The following is a 16,535-nucleotide window of genomic DNA, read 5'->3' as shown; positions in this document are numbered from 1 at the left end:
GCCAAGCATACTAACCCTGTTTCTGCTGTAACAGGTGGCCCCAGAGACTCGGGCAGTCATCAACTGGATGCAGCGCTACCCTTTCATGCTCAGCGCCAACCTGCATGGAGGGGAGCTGGTGGTCACCTACCCCTTTGACATGACGCGCACCTACTGGAAGGCCCAGGAGCTGACTCCCACAGCCGACGACGCCGTCTTCCGGTGGCTGGCAACAGTCTACGCCACCTCCAACTTGGCCATGGTGGATGACGACCGGCGCCTCTGCCACTACGATGACTTCATGAGGGAAGGCAACATCATCAACGGGGCGAACTGGCACACGGTGCCTGGAAGTGAGTGGATTGGGGGCATGGATCCCATATGTTATCTCAGAACCCCACTGTCCCCAGTGGGATGGGATTGTTTGTGGACACCAGTGTGCCATATTTCAGTTAATGCTTCCTTATACTTCCATATTGCCAAACTAACAGGGAGGATAAGAGGAGATATGGTACAAAAAGTGAATAAGGAGTGGGCTATCTTTATGGGATACATCAAAATTTATGTGGGAAAAGTAGAATTTCTTACAGATATTAAGTGAATCCAGAAAATGATTAAAGTGAAATAATAATAATAATAATAATAATAATAATAATAATAATAATAATAATAATAATTTATTATTTATACCCCGCCCATCTGGCTGGGCTTCCCCAGCCACTCTGGGCGGCTTCCAAAAAATATTAAAATACTGTAATGCATCAAACATTAAAAGCTTCCCGAAACAGGGCTGCCTTCAGATGTCTTCTAAAAGCCTGGTAGTTGTTGTTCTCTTTGACATCTGGTGGGAGGGTGTTCCACAGGGCAGGTGCCACTACCGAGAAGGCCCTCTGCCTGGTTCCCTGTAACTTGGCTTCTCGCAGCGAGGGAACTGCCAGAAGGCCCTCAGAGCTGGACCTCAGTGTCCGGGCAGAACGATGGGGGTGGAGACGCTCCTTCAGATATACTGGACCGAGGCCGTTTAGGGCTTTAAATGTCAGCACCAACACTTTGAAAGGAGAGTAAAGTCAAGATAGAAGAAGAGATTAAAGAAATAATGAAATTTGTTTAAGCTAGTTGGAAAAATAAAGTAGCGTAACACGAACGGCTGGAAGTCAAGTCACTTGGTGGGTTTCCGTGAAGGGTAGGTGTGTAGGTATGTTGAGATGTATAGTATAGGTAGGTATTATATAGAGTAATGTAGGTATATTTTATTTTATGTTATGAAAATAAGGTAGTGTGTTGTGTATGTGTATTGTTTAAATGTATATGTATGTGCTTTATATGTTAGTAAAATAAAAATTAAAAAAGCCCTCTGGCCTTGCATCTTTCCACCTGCAGGTATGAACGACTTCAGTTACCTTCACACCAACTGCTTTGAGATCACCATCGAATTGTCCTGTGACAAGTTCCCACACGAGTCGGAGCTGCCCCGGGAATGGGAGAACAACAAGGAGTCCTTGCTGGTCTACATGGAGCAGGTAAGAAGAAGGTGTCTGCCACGGGGGAAGGCAGGACCAGGTGGCGCCCCATTGATTTATTTCTTTGCGCTTTGCTGCTGGGCACATGGGTTGCTCAGTCTCAAAGGCCGGGTCCTTTCAGTAGATGTGGTGCTAACCAGGCGTCTCGTTACAGACCCGAAGGGGCATCAAAGGCATTGTCCGAGACAAAGACACGGAGCAGGGCATCGCGGACGCCATCATTTCGGTGGATGGCATCAACCATGATATTCGGACAGGTACAGTTCACATCTGAAAGCAGATCCACCCAAATCTCACTCTATGAAACATCACGAGGAAAAACAATCTCTCAAAGGACCTGTTGATGGCATTTTGCCATTGTACTGTGGAGAGTGTATTAACTTATGGTCTGTGTGTGTGTGGTTTGGGAGCTGCACGGCCAGGGGGAAAACAAAGCTGTCCAGGGTTGGAGAGAATAATTGGGTGCACTCTTCCCACCTTGGATCAAATCTATGCTTCCAGGTGCCATAAGAAAGCTGCAGAGTGCACCCAATAGTGCGCACCCCGGAAATGATCTCTTTCAGCTTCTGCCTTCTGGAAGAAGGTCCAGGGTTATAAAGACCAGGACTAGCCGCCTGAGAAACAGTTTCTATCCAAATGCAATTCTGGTTTTAAACGCAGTATAAGGAGTCTCTGTGCGAGTATATTGTATTTTAAAATGGGGTTTCAGAGTTTTTAGGGGTTTTTGAATGTCTTATGTAGGTTTTTCAATTTCATTGTTCTGTATGGGACAATGACAATAAAGATATCATATCGTATAGTAAAACATCCTTTGAAACCCGCACTTAGCCGAAATGTGCCATGCAACCTCTCCAACCAAAGGATGCTTACATAAATGCAAGTGGCAGAAGAATGTGTGCAAAAAAATGAGTACATTAGTGAAATGAGCTTACAAAAATGTACAACATTACGAGAAACTGCTTTCAAAAAGGTGCACGTTAGTCAAAACTGCGTAGAAGAAGAAGAGTTTGGATTTGATATCCCGCCTTTCACTCCCTTTAAGGAGTCTCAAAGCGGCTAACAATCTCCTTTCCCTTCCTCCCCCACAACACCTCTGTGAGGTGAGTGGGGCTGAGAGACTTCAGAGAAGTGTGACTGGCCCAAGGTCACCCAGCAGCTGCATGTGGAGGAATTGAACGCGGTTCCCCAGATTACGAGACTACCGCTCTTAACCGCTACACCACACTGGCTCTCAAATGCTCTTATTGGGAGAAATTTGCATTGAAATGCGCAAGAATTTCCACGATTTAAAAAATTTGCAAATCGCTGCAGAAATGTGGAGAACAGAATCTAAAATGGGGGGCAGGGGGAGGGATGAGAAAATGAGAGGACCGAAACTGATGGATTCCTTGGTGAAGGGCTGTAGCTGTGGTAGAGCACCTACTTGGCATTCCGAAGGTTCAATCCTCAACAGCATCTCCAACTAGGGCAGGAAATGTCCTTGGCCTGAAACCTTGGAGAGCTGCTGCCAGTCAGTGCAGACTGTACTGAGCTGAATGGAGCAAAGGTCTGGTTCAGGGGGTTCAGCTAGATGACCCTTGGGGTCTCTTCCAGCTCTAAAATTCAATGATGAGTTGGCTTCCTATGTTTCTTCCAGCTCTAGCTGCATATCAAGGTTCGAGAGGTGGACTCCCTTAGGGTGTTCCAAGCAGTCAAATGAAATAGTATTAAATGGCTTTTGCAGAAATGTGCAATTAATTGTTACTCTTTTGAATTTTATTGTGCTATTATCTTCTTTAGTGGGTCGTGCAAACTGCTATTCTGGATAATGCTTCTCATGCGGTGGTGTCCAAACTTTTTTCAAAGAGGGCCAGATTTGATGAAGTGAAGGGCCGCGAGGGCCAACCAAAGCATTTTTTGTTGAGCTTTTTTTTAGGATTGAAGTTGTTGAGGGCTTTTTTATGATTTTACTACAGGAAATAAAATGCCACAGGGGCAAGATAAAACCGACCAGATTAGGCCCCTGAAATGGACTTTGGTCATGCCTGGGCCAGTGAGGAAATGTTGAGGATAGTAGGAGAAGATATATTGATTAAATACTATCCTTCCTCACTCACAGTAGAGAGCTTGTAGCAGGGCAGATGCCCTTGCACATTGCTGGAAGCTAGTTGATGGATTCATGAGAATCATTTGAGTTAAGCAATCCAGTTTGGTTTGTCCAGATTGGCTTGTTTCTGGTCAATCCCCTTTAAAGGTAAGGGGACCCCTGACTATTAGGTCCAGTCGTGGCCGACTCTGGGGTTGCGGCGCTCATCTCGCTTTACTGGCCGAGGCAGCTGGTGTACAGCTTCCGGGTCATGTGGCCAGCATGACTAAGCCACTTCTGGCGAACCAGAGCAGCGCACGGAAACGCCGTTTACCTTCCCGCCAGAGCGGTACCTATTTATCTACCTGCACTAGCGTGCTTTCGAACTGCTAGGTTGGCGGGAGCAGGGACCGAGCAACGGGAGCTCACCCCATTGCGGGGATTCGAACCACCGACCTTCCGATCGGCAAGTCCTAGGCTCTGTGGTTTAACCCACAGCGCCACCCACGTCCCCTTTAGTTCAATCTTAAAAACAATAATGACACAACAGTCTTCTTTTAAGAGTAATGATAAGGTTTATTTACATTCAGTTCACAGTATGGTCCTGAAGGCAGGCTTTAGCTTGTAGTTACAGTTACAGAGAAAAGCATGGGTTCATCCTCTGCGTGCTCCTGGCTGAGAGCCAGCAGACAGCAAAAGGCATCAAGAAGAGATGGGATCAAGAGAGTCAAGAGGAAGATGGCTGCATGACTGGCCCTTTTATAGGGCCTGCCAGGGTCACGCCAATCTATGCGGTCACACACAGAGGGAGGATGCTCCAGACCAGGTGTGACAGGAAGTCCTAATGGCTGGGGCAACATTCCCCTGTGTGTCCACTCTGGGCAAGCAGGAACTGTTGTATTTGACTGCTTCAGTAGTGCTACATCCCATAGGGGCACTGGGGATGAGAGCCAGTGTGGTGTAGTGGTTAAGAGCGGTAGTCTCGTAATCTGGTGAACTGGGTTCGCGTCTCCGCTCCTCCACATGCAGCTGCTGGGTGACCTTGGGCCAGTCACACTCAAAGAAGTCTCTCAGCCCCACTCACCTCACAGAGTGTTTGTTGTGGGGGAGGAAGGGAAAGGAGAATGTTAGCTGCTTTGAGACTCCTTCGGGTAGTGATAAAGCGGGATATCAAATCCAAACTACTCCTCTTCTTCTTCTTCTTCTTCTTCTTCTTCTTCTTCTTCTTCTTCTTCTGGAATGGAGTGGGGGTTGTCAAAAAAAATTGGGAACCACCGCCTTATCCGCCTGAAGCTTGATGCTTCCCTTAACTCCCCTTTTCTTCTCACCCCATCAGCTTTTGACGGGGACTACTGGCGCCTGCTAAACCCTGGTGAGTACGAGGTCACTGCTGCTGCCGAGGGCTACCATTCCGTCACCCGGAGCTGCCGCGTCTCTTACGAGGACAACCCCACCCTGTGTGAATTCCGCCTGACAAAGACACCCAAGCAACGGCTGAGAGAGATCCTGGCCAAAGGGGGCAAGGTCCCCAAGGATCTTGCCTTGCGCCTTCGCCAGCTGCGGCTGCACAAACTGCGGTCCCAGAAACGGGCTCAGTGAAGGGGACCCTTTGACTGTCTCCAACCTCTTCCTGGACGGAAAGCTGCTTCTCAGACTCCCATTGCCGCCTTCTTCTGATCTTAGTGGATTCTTTCTTAAGCCTGAAGGTTTTGAGTTTCTAGACACAGACCTCCGTGCCGTTGGCCTTCAAACTATCTTGTGATTTCTGGCCTTTGGGGAAATTAGATATAAATCAGCTCCAGAATTTGTTCCCAGCCCCTCAAGCAATTGTGACAATATTATCATCGTCATCATTGTTTCGGCACAATGTTTGCCATCTTGGCACTCATCAAGATCTGTATATTTTTAAGTTCTACTTATTATGAACATGTCAGAAATGGTGCTGAATTTCTAAAGCAACCTCTTTTGGTTTAAGCGCACCTGTGCATGCCTCTCCCGGAAGCCGTTCCCTTTAAGCTGAGATGTGCAGAGGCTGGTTGTAACCATTCAGCACTCTGCTCATGCACAAAGAAACACTCATTCCTCATTCCTTCACATGTCCCAGGATCAAACCCGGACACTGAAAAAAAATGGTTCTGGCTGAGTCCTGAAGTCACATGAAATCCCGGTTCAAAGCAATGCCATCTGCCCAGAGGCAAGCAAGTCCGTTTTTCCTTCCTCTTGATTATCAGCCAATATTTAGTGTATGAATTGAGTTACCGAAGGACTAACCTGCATGTGGATTTTCCGTGATTTGTCAGGAGTTGGTGTCAGCTGAAGGAAAGCTGAACATAGGGGTGGGGATAAATCCCATCAATAGGGCCAGAACTTTAGAGAGCTGCTGTTCCTTTATGATGGACATGGAGGAAGCCAGGCCATTAGCTGTGGCTTCTTCCATGACTGCAGCATTCTTCTGGGTAAAGCCACACCTATCCCAGGAAAGAAAACTTCCTTCCATAGAACTCTTAAAAGGGCAGGAACACTCTCAAGGACTGACAAGCTAGTCAAGGGATCCAAAAACGGCAAGCAAGAGAAAACCCCACAAGGACACCCTTTAATAAAATGATAAAATCCGTCAAGAACATCCCTGAACTCAGGAATGGGGAACCTCCTCATGTTACTGCACTACAACTCCCATCATCCCTGGTCACTGGCTCTGCTTCCTGGGGCTGATGGGAGTTGTGGTTCATCAATGTCTGGAGGGCCAAAGGTTCACCACACTGGTGCTAACAAAATGGTTTCTTGACAGCCCAGCGCCACAATAAATAAATGTTGTTATCTGGGCTCCTAGCTTCTGAGTTCAGTGGGTGCCTTGCTGCTGAGGGCGTTGTCTTCATTCTAAGGACCAGATTCACACAAACAGTGCTGGCCTCCCTTCAAGTACAGCCTTCCTCAACCTTGTTGCCTTCCAGATGTTTTGGGTTGCAACTCCCACCATCCCTGAACTTTGGGAAGAAGATGGGAGCTGGAGTCTGGAGGGCACTAAGTTGGGGAAAGCTGACATAGGTAATCAAGACTGAAGAACCGCCAGCCCCAAAATTTCTTCTTCTTCTTAGGCGATCACTCGTAGCCGAGTAAGAGAGCCAGTGTGGTGTAGTGGGTAAGAGCGGTGGACTTGTAATCTGGTGAACTGGGTTCGATTCCCCGCTCTTCCACATGCAGCTGCTGGGTGACCTTGGGCTAGTCACACTTCTCTGAAGTCTCTCAGCCTCACTCACCTCACAGAGTGTTTGTTGTGGGGGAGGAAGGGAAAAGGAGATTGTTAGCCGCTTTGAGACTCCCTAGGGTAGTGATAAAGCGGGATATCAAATCCAAACTCTTCTTCTTCTTCTTGTCTTCCATAAACACGGTTTTAACAATGAGTCTGTAAGTGACTGTGGAGGCCAATTCTGGATCCACACATCCTTCCACAGTGGGGATGTAGGTTTCCGGGCGGGAGTTGATCACGGTGTGGATTTGCCAAGCATGCTTTCCTCTTACCATGTTTCTCCCTTGCATCCCGAGTTCGAGTGTCTTCAAAGCCCAGTTGGTAGAGCATGAGACCCTTAATCTCAGGTCATGGGTTCGAGACTCATGTTGGGCAAGATTCCTGCATTTCAGGGGGTTGGACTAGATGACTCTAATGGTCCCTTCCAACTCTACAATTCTATCATTCTATGTTTCGAAACAGAGACCACCGAGCCTTCCGACTCATCTCTGCTCAGCGACTCAGTTGGGCAACCCTTGAAAATGGCGGCCCCCATAGGCAAAGTTAGGGAAGTGAGGGATGTGGGCAGGTTGTGCCTTGAACAATGGATATTTCTCCCTGAGAATTTTCTCTATCACCCGAATCATTTTCTTGCATACAAGGGCTGCAGATGGATGGGTATTTCCTCAACACCCAGGCAAACCAATGGCATGTGAAGCTAGCTCTGACGGGCAGGCCCTGACCAGAACATGCTGAGGTCCATAGCCTTGGTTTCCCCAGGCTGGTGTGTGGGTGGGTGGTTGTCCTTGCCTCGCAGGGGCATTTGGGAAAGTGGAGCCTCACTTTGAGAGAACTGTTTAAAACGAAAATGCTGGCATTGACATGCCCTTGCGAGTCAAGTGGCATTCCGACAGAGCTTTACCAAATAAACCTTTTGCTATTTAACCTTCCAAAGCCTGCCTCGTGTGGAGTTGCTTCTCTGCTTCCTTTCTCTTTAAACAACAGCCTTGCTGCGTCTGCCAAAGTTGATTGATCAGGCCTGAGACACGCAGTGCAGGATCTTTTCTCTGCATAAGTGAATACAAGAATAACCCCAATGCACACACAAACCAAGGATGGGGGATATTCACACATGCAAGAGACTCAGGCTAGGGATCCTTACAACAAGCAAAACTGGGGGAAATGTGATGCCTGACACAAGAAAGAGCCTCTGGGGATTCCTGCTGCTTAAGTCTTCTCCAAACTGCAATCCTTTCTCCAAGCTGTCATTTTTTTCCGCAGTTGGTCTTCTCAACATTTGGCTCCCCCCCCCCCTTTTTCTTTTTAAAAGCAGAATAAAAGCAACTTAAGTAACGGACATAAAAACTTCCTAATGTCTCAACAAATGAAACTAACCTGTAAAAAATGTTACTTGGAGGGGGGAAAATGAGAGAGAGACATTGCACATACAGTACTTTTGTAAACCAAGAAAATCTTTAAAAAAAATACATTTAGAAAACAACAAACAACAACAAGGACTTCTAAGAGCACTTTGAATGGGGAGAGAGCGGACTACAGAAATGACCGGATATTTCAAAGAGCAGCGATGCAAATAATAGTTTATACCATGGCCATGCAGTCTCCTCCTGCCCTGGTCTACTCAGATGTAAAGCGGCCAAGTTCAGGTAAGGGTGTCCAGGGCTGCCCTTAAGGTAGGGCTTGAAGAAGATGGTGTTTTGGCCTCACAAGAAAGGTTTTAAGGGTGACGGGTGAGTGGGGAGGGAGGGGAAAGAGGGAGCTCTTCATCCCACTATATGCCCTGCTAAATCAACACCTGAGTAAAACCTTCCTCCTTCTTGGAGCAGATGAATGTCGAGAAGAATGGCTGCAGCTCAGAGTCCACTAGGTTCTATAGGTCTACTCTGGAGTCATGGCTTACCTGCCAAGGCACGTAAATAGATTTTGTGTGCGCACAAACACACTTCATTCACACACACACACAAACACAGATATGTGCTGTATGTTCAGCTTGCTTTCCATCCTGTATTTTATACACACACACACACACACACACACACATATATATTGTGTGTATGTATGTGTGTGTTTATATATTTATACACACACACAAACTATGTATCTGCATCTATATATTTCAAAGTTATCTATATCACATATATACACACACATATACATATTACATATATATATTTCAGACAAATCTATATCTGCATGTATATATTTCATTCATATATATATATATATATATATATATATATATATATATATATATATATATATATATATATATATATATAATGCTCTGGTCCACGACTAAACAACAACAACAACAATATATTTCATATATATACATATATAGATATAGATATTCATAAACACACAATATACATATATTTGTGTTTTGTGTGTAAACTTCCAGATATATTTATGGTTCATATCTATATAGATATGCGCACTTCATATATAAAAGATATATAATACAGCAGGTCTCGTAAACTCTATGGTTCCCACCATAGAGAGAGCCGAGCCCTTCCTTTCCATACACCCCCCGCGCGCTGATTGGCGGCGGAGTCGGGAGAGCCCGCCCACCGCGCGGAGAGACGAGGCTCCTCCCCTTCCCCTCCTTTATAAGCCTCCGTCTCCCTGCGCCGTTCTGTGGTCGTGTATTTTTTTCCCCGCCCCCTAAGGTCACGTGGTGCGGGGAGGCTCGTCTCTGGAAGCGACGTCATCGCCAGGCGCAGGGTGGCGTGGGGCGTCGCTGCCGGCGGAGAAGGTGAGGCGGCGGGGCCGCGAGGGTTGCCATGGCGACGGGGGTGGGGTGGGGGGAGGCCCGTCGCCCTCTGGGGTGGGCGAGGGAGGCCGCCTGGAGGGTCAGGGCGGAGGGAGCCCCTCAGGCAGCGAAGCCAGCGCTGCCCATGCAGTGGCCGGCCAGGTGGACCCCCAAAATAATGGGGAGCCCCCCCAAAAGGCAGGGCCTGAGAGCAGCAGCAACAGCAGCGCTGCCCCCTCTTCCCATTCCCAGAGGAGTTTCGTCGACTCCAAAAGTGGAAACATAGCACAGCCTTCCTGGCTGCTGCCATTATTATTATTATTATTATTATTATTATTATTATTATTATTATTATACGATACGATAATCTTTATTGTCATTGTCCCATACAGAACAACGAAACTGAAAAAAATCTACATCGGGCATTCAAAAACCAACAAGCCAGCTATCCCAGCGTGGTTAGCCCCCTAAAAACTCTGATACCCCATAATTAAATACAATATATTCCCACAGAGACTACCTTACACTGCGTTTAAAACCAAAATCGTGTTATGTTATGTTATATTATATTATAATTATTATTATTTTATTTGTTTGTTTGTTATTGCATTATAGTTATTAGCCACGCCTTGTGCATGACTTGCAGTATTTTAAGCAAGCCAACGCATGCGTATATTAAAACCAGGTTTTTTATTTTAAAAAATGGACAGCACAAAAAAAACAAAGGCAGCTCTGCTTTTAAATGTGTTTGTGGGAGGGGAAGTGGGGATTATTGGGGGTTTTTTGTTCTTGCTCTTGTTAGGTGTTTTGTGGTGTGTGTGTTTTTAAAAAATGGGTTTTTATGTTGCGAACTGCCCTGAGAGGTAAGGGTAAAGGGCGGTATGCGAATTAATTAAAAGCAAGCTGACTAAAGTAAAAAATGCAAAAAGTGTTAGGGTTATGTGCTCCCTCAGTTTGTCCAGTCCTCTTCTAAAGCTATCCCAAGCTGGTGTCCATCAGCACATCTTTCACCTGTAAGCTTCATGTGATTTGTTGCTATTCCAAATGGGAACTGCAGGATTAACATGGATAACCTAATGATGATTGTGCCAACAAAACAAAACAAAAAACCAGCAGTAGGACCACACCCTAATGCTGGCACTTGCTTGAGGTACTTCTTAATTAAGACCATTCATCTATCTAGATCAGGGGTAGTCAACCTTTTTATACCTACCAGCCACTAATGCATCTTACTTGATGGTAAAATTTCCTTACCGCCCACCAGCGCTCAATGGAAGGAGGATTCAGCTTGGGCCGTAGAACCCCCTTCAGCCCACCTAGAATCCTTAAGTGTGTGGTAGGGACCAGGTTGACAACTCCTGATCTAGATGCTTTATATTAGGGATGCCGGTGGCGCTGTGGGTTAAACCATAGAGCCTAGTACTTGCTGATCAGAAGGTTGGCGGTTTGAATCCCCACGACAGGGTGAGCTCCCGTTGCTCGGTCCCTGCTCCTGCCAACCTAGTAGTTCAAAAGCACGTTAAAGTGCAAGTAGATAAATAGGTACCGCTCCAGCGGGAAGGTAAACGGCATTTCCGTGCGCTGCTCTGGTTCGCCAGAAGCGGCTTAGTCATGCTGCCACATGACCCGGAAGCTGTACGCCGGCTCCCTCGGCCAATAAGGCGAGATGAGCGCCGCAACCCCAGAGTCGGCCATGACTGCACCTTAATGGTCAGGGGTCCCTTTACCTTTACTAACATTTTATATTGTAAGCAGCCTTGAGCAAGGCTTGAACTTTGGAAAGGAGGCATACAAATAAATTGTTGACTGATTGTTGACTGTTTGGTAGGTTAGGCTGAGAGGCAACAACCAGCTCCCAGGGTCACCCAATGAGCTTTGTGGCCAAGTGGGGATTCCAGTGCTGTTCTCTTCCAGGTCCTTGTCCAACACTCACATATCTCTCTCTCATATGTGTGTTTGTGTGGTAACAACCTTTCCTTTCTGTTTGTTGATTCTAGTGTTCTCCCACTAGCCTGCCTCCTCCAGTGGTGCCCATCTCTGGCCGGTGCACCATGGCGCGTTACCAAATCCGCGAGTACCGTCCCGAGGACTACGAGACGGCGCGCGACTTGTTTGCCACAGGGATGAGCGAATATGTGCCCACCCTGTGCGTGCACATGCTGAAGCAGCCCTGGCTAATCCTGCTCCTGGCCTGCACCTTCTGCTTGCTGCTGACCAGCTCCAAATCGCTCCTGCTGCCCATCCTGGCCGTCACCCTGCTGCTGGCCGTCGGCCGGCAACTCCTAGGCTACATCTGGTCCATGTACATCGACCACTGCTTGCAGGAGGACCTGCTGGACATCAAGGCTGCTTACCTGGGAGACAAGGGCTCCTGTTTCTGGGTGGCCGAGGCAGATGAGCGTGTGGTGGCCATTGTGGGTGCCAGGCCCTCTGAGGAACACCTGGGAGAGCTCATGTTGAAGCGCATGTCGGTTCGGAAGGACTATCGCGGCCTTGGCATTGCCAAGGCCCTCTGCAGGACAGTGATCTCCTTTGCCCGAGAGCATGGCTACCAGTCTGTGGTGCTGAACACCCTCATGGTGCAGCATGAGGCCCGCGCCATGTACGAGGGCGTCGGCTTCCGCATGTATCACCACTACGTCCTGCCCACCATCTACGGCAGGTTGGCTAACTGCACCGTTTCCAAGTATCGCTATGATATCCCCTCCGTGGACTGAGGAGGGAAACCGGGGAGTGGTCGGTGGTGTCTGCTTGGGTCTGGTCTTTCATCCCATTTGTCCCTTGGGCATTTGGTGCTGTTGATTACATGGTGCCAAGAGAATTGGAAGTGGTTTGTTCTGGTGCTGAGCAAAGGGGTGTCTCCTTTCGGACTTTTCCAGTTTGCTGCAGAGGGCACTTGACAGCCAAGTTTTAAGGAATTCTAGTAATGAAGGAAACCGTAACTAGTAATATTTCCAGAAGGATCCTTTCCTTTTTGCTTCCAAGGTGTTTGTGAGAAAATGGGAGTCCCGGTTTGGAAGGGATGTGTGGCTTTACAGGACTGAGTTTTCATTGCCGGAGAAAGTGGGCTTCTCTGGTGGCCTCATCTCAGCACTTCTGAACTTGCACGGAAGCCGCTCTTTGCCTTGTTCCTTGAGAGGACTGGTGCTGGCCCAAGTGGCAAGCTACCAGCCCAAGTGCCAGGAGAGACTATTGCTGCTGTCACAAGGGCCTTTGTTCTTTTCTTTTTTGCCTTCTGGGATGGGCTCAGGCCTCAGAGGCCCTTCCATCACATCACCTTGATGCAAAGATTTGTTTGTTTCCTCAGGGCATGCAGCACATTGAGCTCTGCGTCCGATTAAATGTGCAGGAAATTCATTCTTCGTGCTCTTCAATGCAACCCAAATGCTGCTGTTTTCAGATGGAACATAACCTCTTAACTACATTCATTTGAACTCACTTAATAACTCCAGCAGTTGTCTTTGGCAGAGATCTGTGTCTCTGGTGTGTCCTTTGAGATGTGATCCTACCTGAGGAGATAATGCTTTTCCTTCTTTGCGTTCCCCTCATTATGGTCGCAAAATTATGACTACTGTTTCTATAAACCAAGGGCCAAGAATAAATCTCTCCAATACATTTGTACAGGGGAATGTTCTCGCAAGTTTTTCTGCCAAAACAATAATAGCATTAATTTATCATTTATATGCTGGCCATCTGACTAGGTTGCCCCAGCCACTCTGGGTGGCTTCTAACAAAAAACAGTAAAAGCACAATACAGTGGTACCTTGGTTCTCAAACTCAATCCGTCCCAGAAGTCTGTTCCAAAACCAGTCTAACAAGACCACTGATTCATAAAATGAAAACAATAAATAATGTACTACAGTCACACAATCAGTAGCTGAACTGGGTTCCACACAAAACAAAAACCGGGTTCCAGGCAAAAACAAAAATGCAAAATAAATAGCAAAAACACTAGGGTCAGGGTTACTGTAACACACAAAATGGAAGTGTGGCACTCAGATCGGAAGTGTAACACTCAAAACGGAGCACATTCGGCTTCTGAAAAAAGTTTGCAAATGGGAACACTTCTGGGTTTGCAGTGTTTGGGTTCCAAGTTGTTTGAGTACCAAGGCATTTGAGAACCAAGGTAGCACTGTACAACATTATGCACTAAAAACTTCCTTGAACGGGGCTGCCTCCAGATGTCTTCTACAAATCACATAGCTGTTTATCTGTTTCACATCTGCAGAGAGGGTTTCCACAGGGCAGGTGCAACTAACGAAAAAGCCCTTTGCCTGGTTCCCTGTAACCTCATCTCTTGCAAAGAGGGAACCACCAGAAGGCCCTTGGAGCTGGATCTCAGTGTCCAGGCTGGACGATTAGGGTGGAGATGCTCTTTTAGGTATACATGGCCAAAGCCATTTAGGGCTTTAAAGGTGCTCGGAAACACACTGGGAGCCAATGTAGTTTTTTAAGGACTGGTGTTATATGGTTCCTGCGGGTGCTCCCAGTCGCCAGTCTAGCTGCCACATTCTGGATTAGTTGTAGTCGCCTTCAAAGGTAGCCCCGTGTAGAGTGCATTGAATTCTCGAAAAAGCAAGACACTTCCGTTAGCCTTGTGGTTGCTCTAGAAAAAGGGCAAGAAACAAGAACTGTAGAGTTGGAAGGGACCCCGAGGGTCATCTAGACCAACCCCCTGCAGTGCAAGAATCTCAACTAAAGAATCCCCTGCAGATGGCCAGCCAACCTCTGCTTAAAAACCTCCAAGGAAGGAGAGGGAGTCCATTCTACTGTCAAGCAGCTCTTGCTGTCAGAATGTTCTTCCTGATGTTTAGTCGGAATCTCTTTGTTTCTTGAAGCCGTTGGTCCGCGTCTTACCCTCCAGAGCAGGAGAAAACAAGCTTGTTCCTTCTACTATGTGGTCCCTTTATCTCAATATAGTCTACACTGACTGGCAGGGGTTCTTCATGATTTCAGAAAGGAGCCTTGCTTAGCCCTACCTAGAAATGACACTGGGAATTGATCCTGGAACCTTTTGCATGAAATGCAGGTGTTCCACCACTGAGCCAAGCGCCTTCCCATCAAAAGTGTGTTTTGGGGCAAGGGGAAGGCTGTATGTATGTGTGGGTGTAAGAGAGAGTGAAAGAGGTGTGTGTTGTGCATCAATCGGACACAAGTAAAATGGTCGCCACCTGTATTTTAAAGATCTAAGAGCCTATATTTCCACACTTTGCTGTATGTTTTGTGATTCTAAATCTGCTGGGCTTCTCTCACCAATGGATACTTGCACCAAACCTTGTTCTTGCCATCCAGGAATTCTCCTTTCTATACACTTACATTTCGCACCAACAGAATTAACAGTTAGACTTTCAAAAAGTTAAAATAATAAGACTAAAAACAGATTAAAACTCCTACCAACTTTCTAAGCACCTGGGTTGGCATGCCGGAACGAAAACGTTTGACGCAGGCACCGAAAAGTGAAGGGGCATGGCCTGATACCACACTCTTGCTCCTGAAAAAATATTGAGGAGCCATAGCTGGCTTCTTGAGAGTGTTGGTTTTTGCACATCTATCGTTAGTAATCAGAAAGACTGCATCTTCCAGAAGGGTTTCCCACTGCCTGCCCCAGGGTTTAGGGTGTGCACATTCTCTCCACCTGAGAGCCTTTGAGTTACATGATACAGCCTCATAGGAGTCGAGTTACTTTCATTAATTTGTTTATTTTGTAAAATTTATATACCACTTTGATTGTAGGGGGAAATATCAAAAGAGGTTTACAAAAAAAGATAATAAAAACATTTTTTAAAAATTCAGCTGTAAAAGTAAGTAAAAAAGCAAAAGCCACAATAAAATAGACTAAAACAAATCAAAACTCATTCAGACTTCTGGGTGGGAATGACTTCTGCAGGCGCCAAAAAGAACAGTGATGACTCCTGCATGATATCAATAGGCAGGGCGTTCCAAAGTGTAGGTGCTGCCACACTAAATGACCAGGTTCATTATTACTATTATTATGTTTTCACGTAAAGTTTTAGGTACATAAAAGTAAAACAAACAGAACAATAAAAATTGCAAACAAGTGTGGGGCAATCAAATTTTCAAATCGATGGCAGAAGGGTTCTGTATCCATTGTCAAATGTCGTCCATAACGTTCATTTACAAACGGGTTCTTATAATAGGGCCAGTTTTGCCATTCAAGTGGTCAACTGGGTTTCAGACCTCGCAGGCAAACTGGTCCCAAGTTGTTAAGGGCCTTCCTTATATGTTAATAGTAACACCTTGCTAGAAAAATCCAACCTGTGCTGCTGATAGAAGTAGTGCGACTCACGCAACACGTTGGCGATTAATATACACAGAATAATAATTATACATTATCAACCTTCTGAGAAAAATACAAAACATTAAACAAAGCCATAAAGACCTGCGAGCTTCCCAGCCTAAAATGAACTTACAATGTCTGGTTTCAATAGATTTTTCAAATGCTTAACTCAGCCTTTTAGATAAGTTCATAAAGATACCAACAAAAGGTAAGTTCAGTGTTATTCACAATACCAAGAGATGCTAGTGGAGCTGTAGATAGATGTTAATAAAGTTGTAGACAATGAAGTTGACGGCGTTTTGCACCTGTTTCGCCCTGGCAGTCCAAGCTGTTTGCCCCAATGGAGCCCTTTAACTGGGGCTTGCAGGTAGCACACTCCCAATATAGTTTTCTGGGCTTCTTCAGTGGTCTAATCTCAAAGTCTTGATAACGTATATTGATATTCAATCTTATAGAGAATACTCTTTCTTGGCTTAAGCTTAAGAGACTGATTTGCTTAGCCATTGTGAATAACACCAAACTTACCTTTTGTTGGTATCTTCATGAGCTTACCTAGAAGACTGAGTTAAGGATTTGAAAAATCTATTGAAACCAGACATTATAGGCTAATAGTGTTAACGGAGAAATCTGAGAACTCCCTTGCACAAAAAACAAGGACACCAGCCAGGAATACCAGA

The 16,535-nt window shown here is 46.2% G+C and overlaps 2 protein-coding genes across 2 annotated transcripts in view; both read left to right on the top strand.

The window, feature by feature from the left end:
- The window catches only part of CPXM1 (carboxypeptidase X, M14 family member 1), a 37,351-nt gene extending 29,607 nt beyond the window's left edge, over positions 1–7,744 (top strand). Inside the window, exons 11-14 of the mRNA XM_081207047.1 lie at positions 35–332; positions 1,360–1,499; positions 1,654–1,756; positions 4,901–7,744. Coding sequence (XP_081063173.1) covers positions 35–332; positions 1,360–1,499; positions 1,654–1,756; positions 4,901–5,163 — 804 coding nt within the window. The 3' untranslated portion in view covers positions 5,164–7,744. The remainder of the gene's footprint in view (positions 1–34; positions 333–1,359; positions 1,500–1,653; positions 1,757–4,900) is intronic.
- A 1,718-nt stretch (positions 7,745–9,462) lies between these two features.
- On the top strand, positions 9,463–13,183 carry LOC308594339 (putative N-acetyltransferase camello). The gene is made up of 2 exons (XM_081207454.1): positions 9,463–9,563; positions 11,558–13,183. The coding sequence occupies exon 2, from the start codon at positions 11,612–11,614 to the stop codon at positions 12,275–12,277; it is 666 nt and encodes a 221-aa protein (XP_081063580.1). The 5' UTR covers positions 9,463–9,563; positions 11,558–11,611; the 3' UTR covers positions 12,278–13,183.
- The last annotated feature ends 3,352 nt before the right edge of the window (positions 13,184–16,535 follow it).

Source organism: Podarcis bocagei (assembly GCF_964188305.1).
Source record: "Podarcis bocagei genome assembly, chromosome: 9".
Taxonomy (NCBI): domain Eukaryota; kingdom Metazoa; phylum Chordata; class Lepidosauria; order Squamata; family Lacertidae; genus Podarcis; species Podarcis bocagei.
The sequence above is the reverse complement of the archived record's forward strand: the minus strand, read 5'-3'. Positions and strand labels throughout refer to the sequence as shown.

Coding starts and splice junctions, on each gene's coding strand:
- LOC308594339 (XM_081207454.1), top strand. CDS start 11,612: ATGGCGCGTTACCAAATCCGCGAGTACCGTCCCGAGGACTACGAGACG.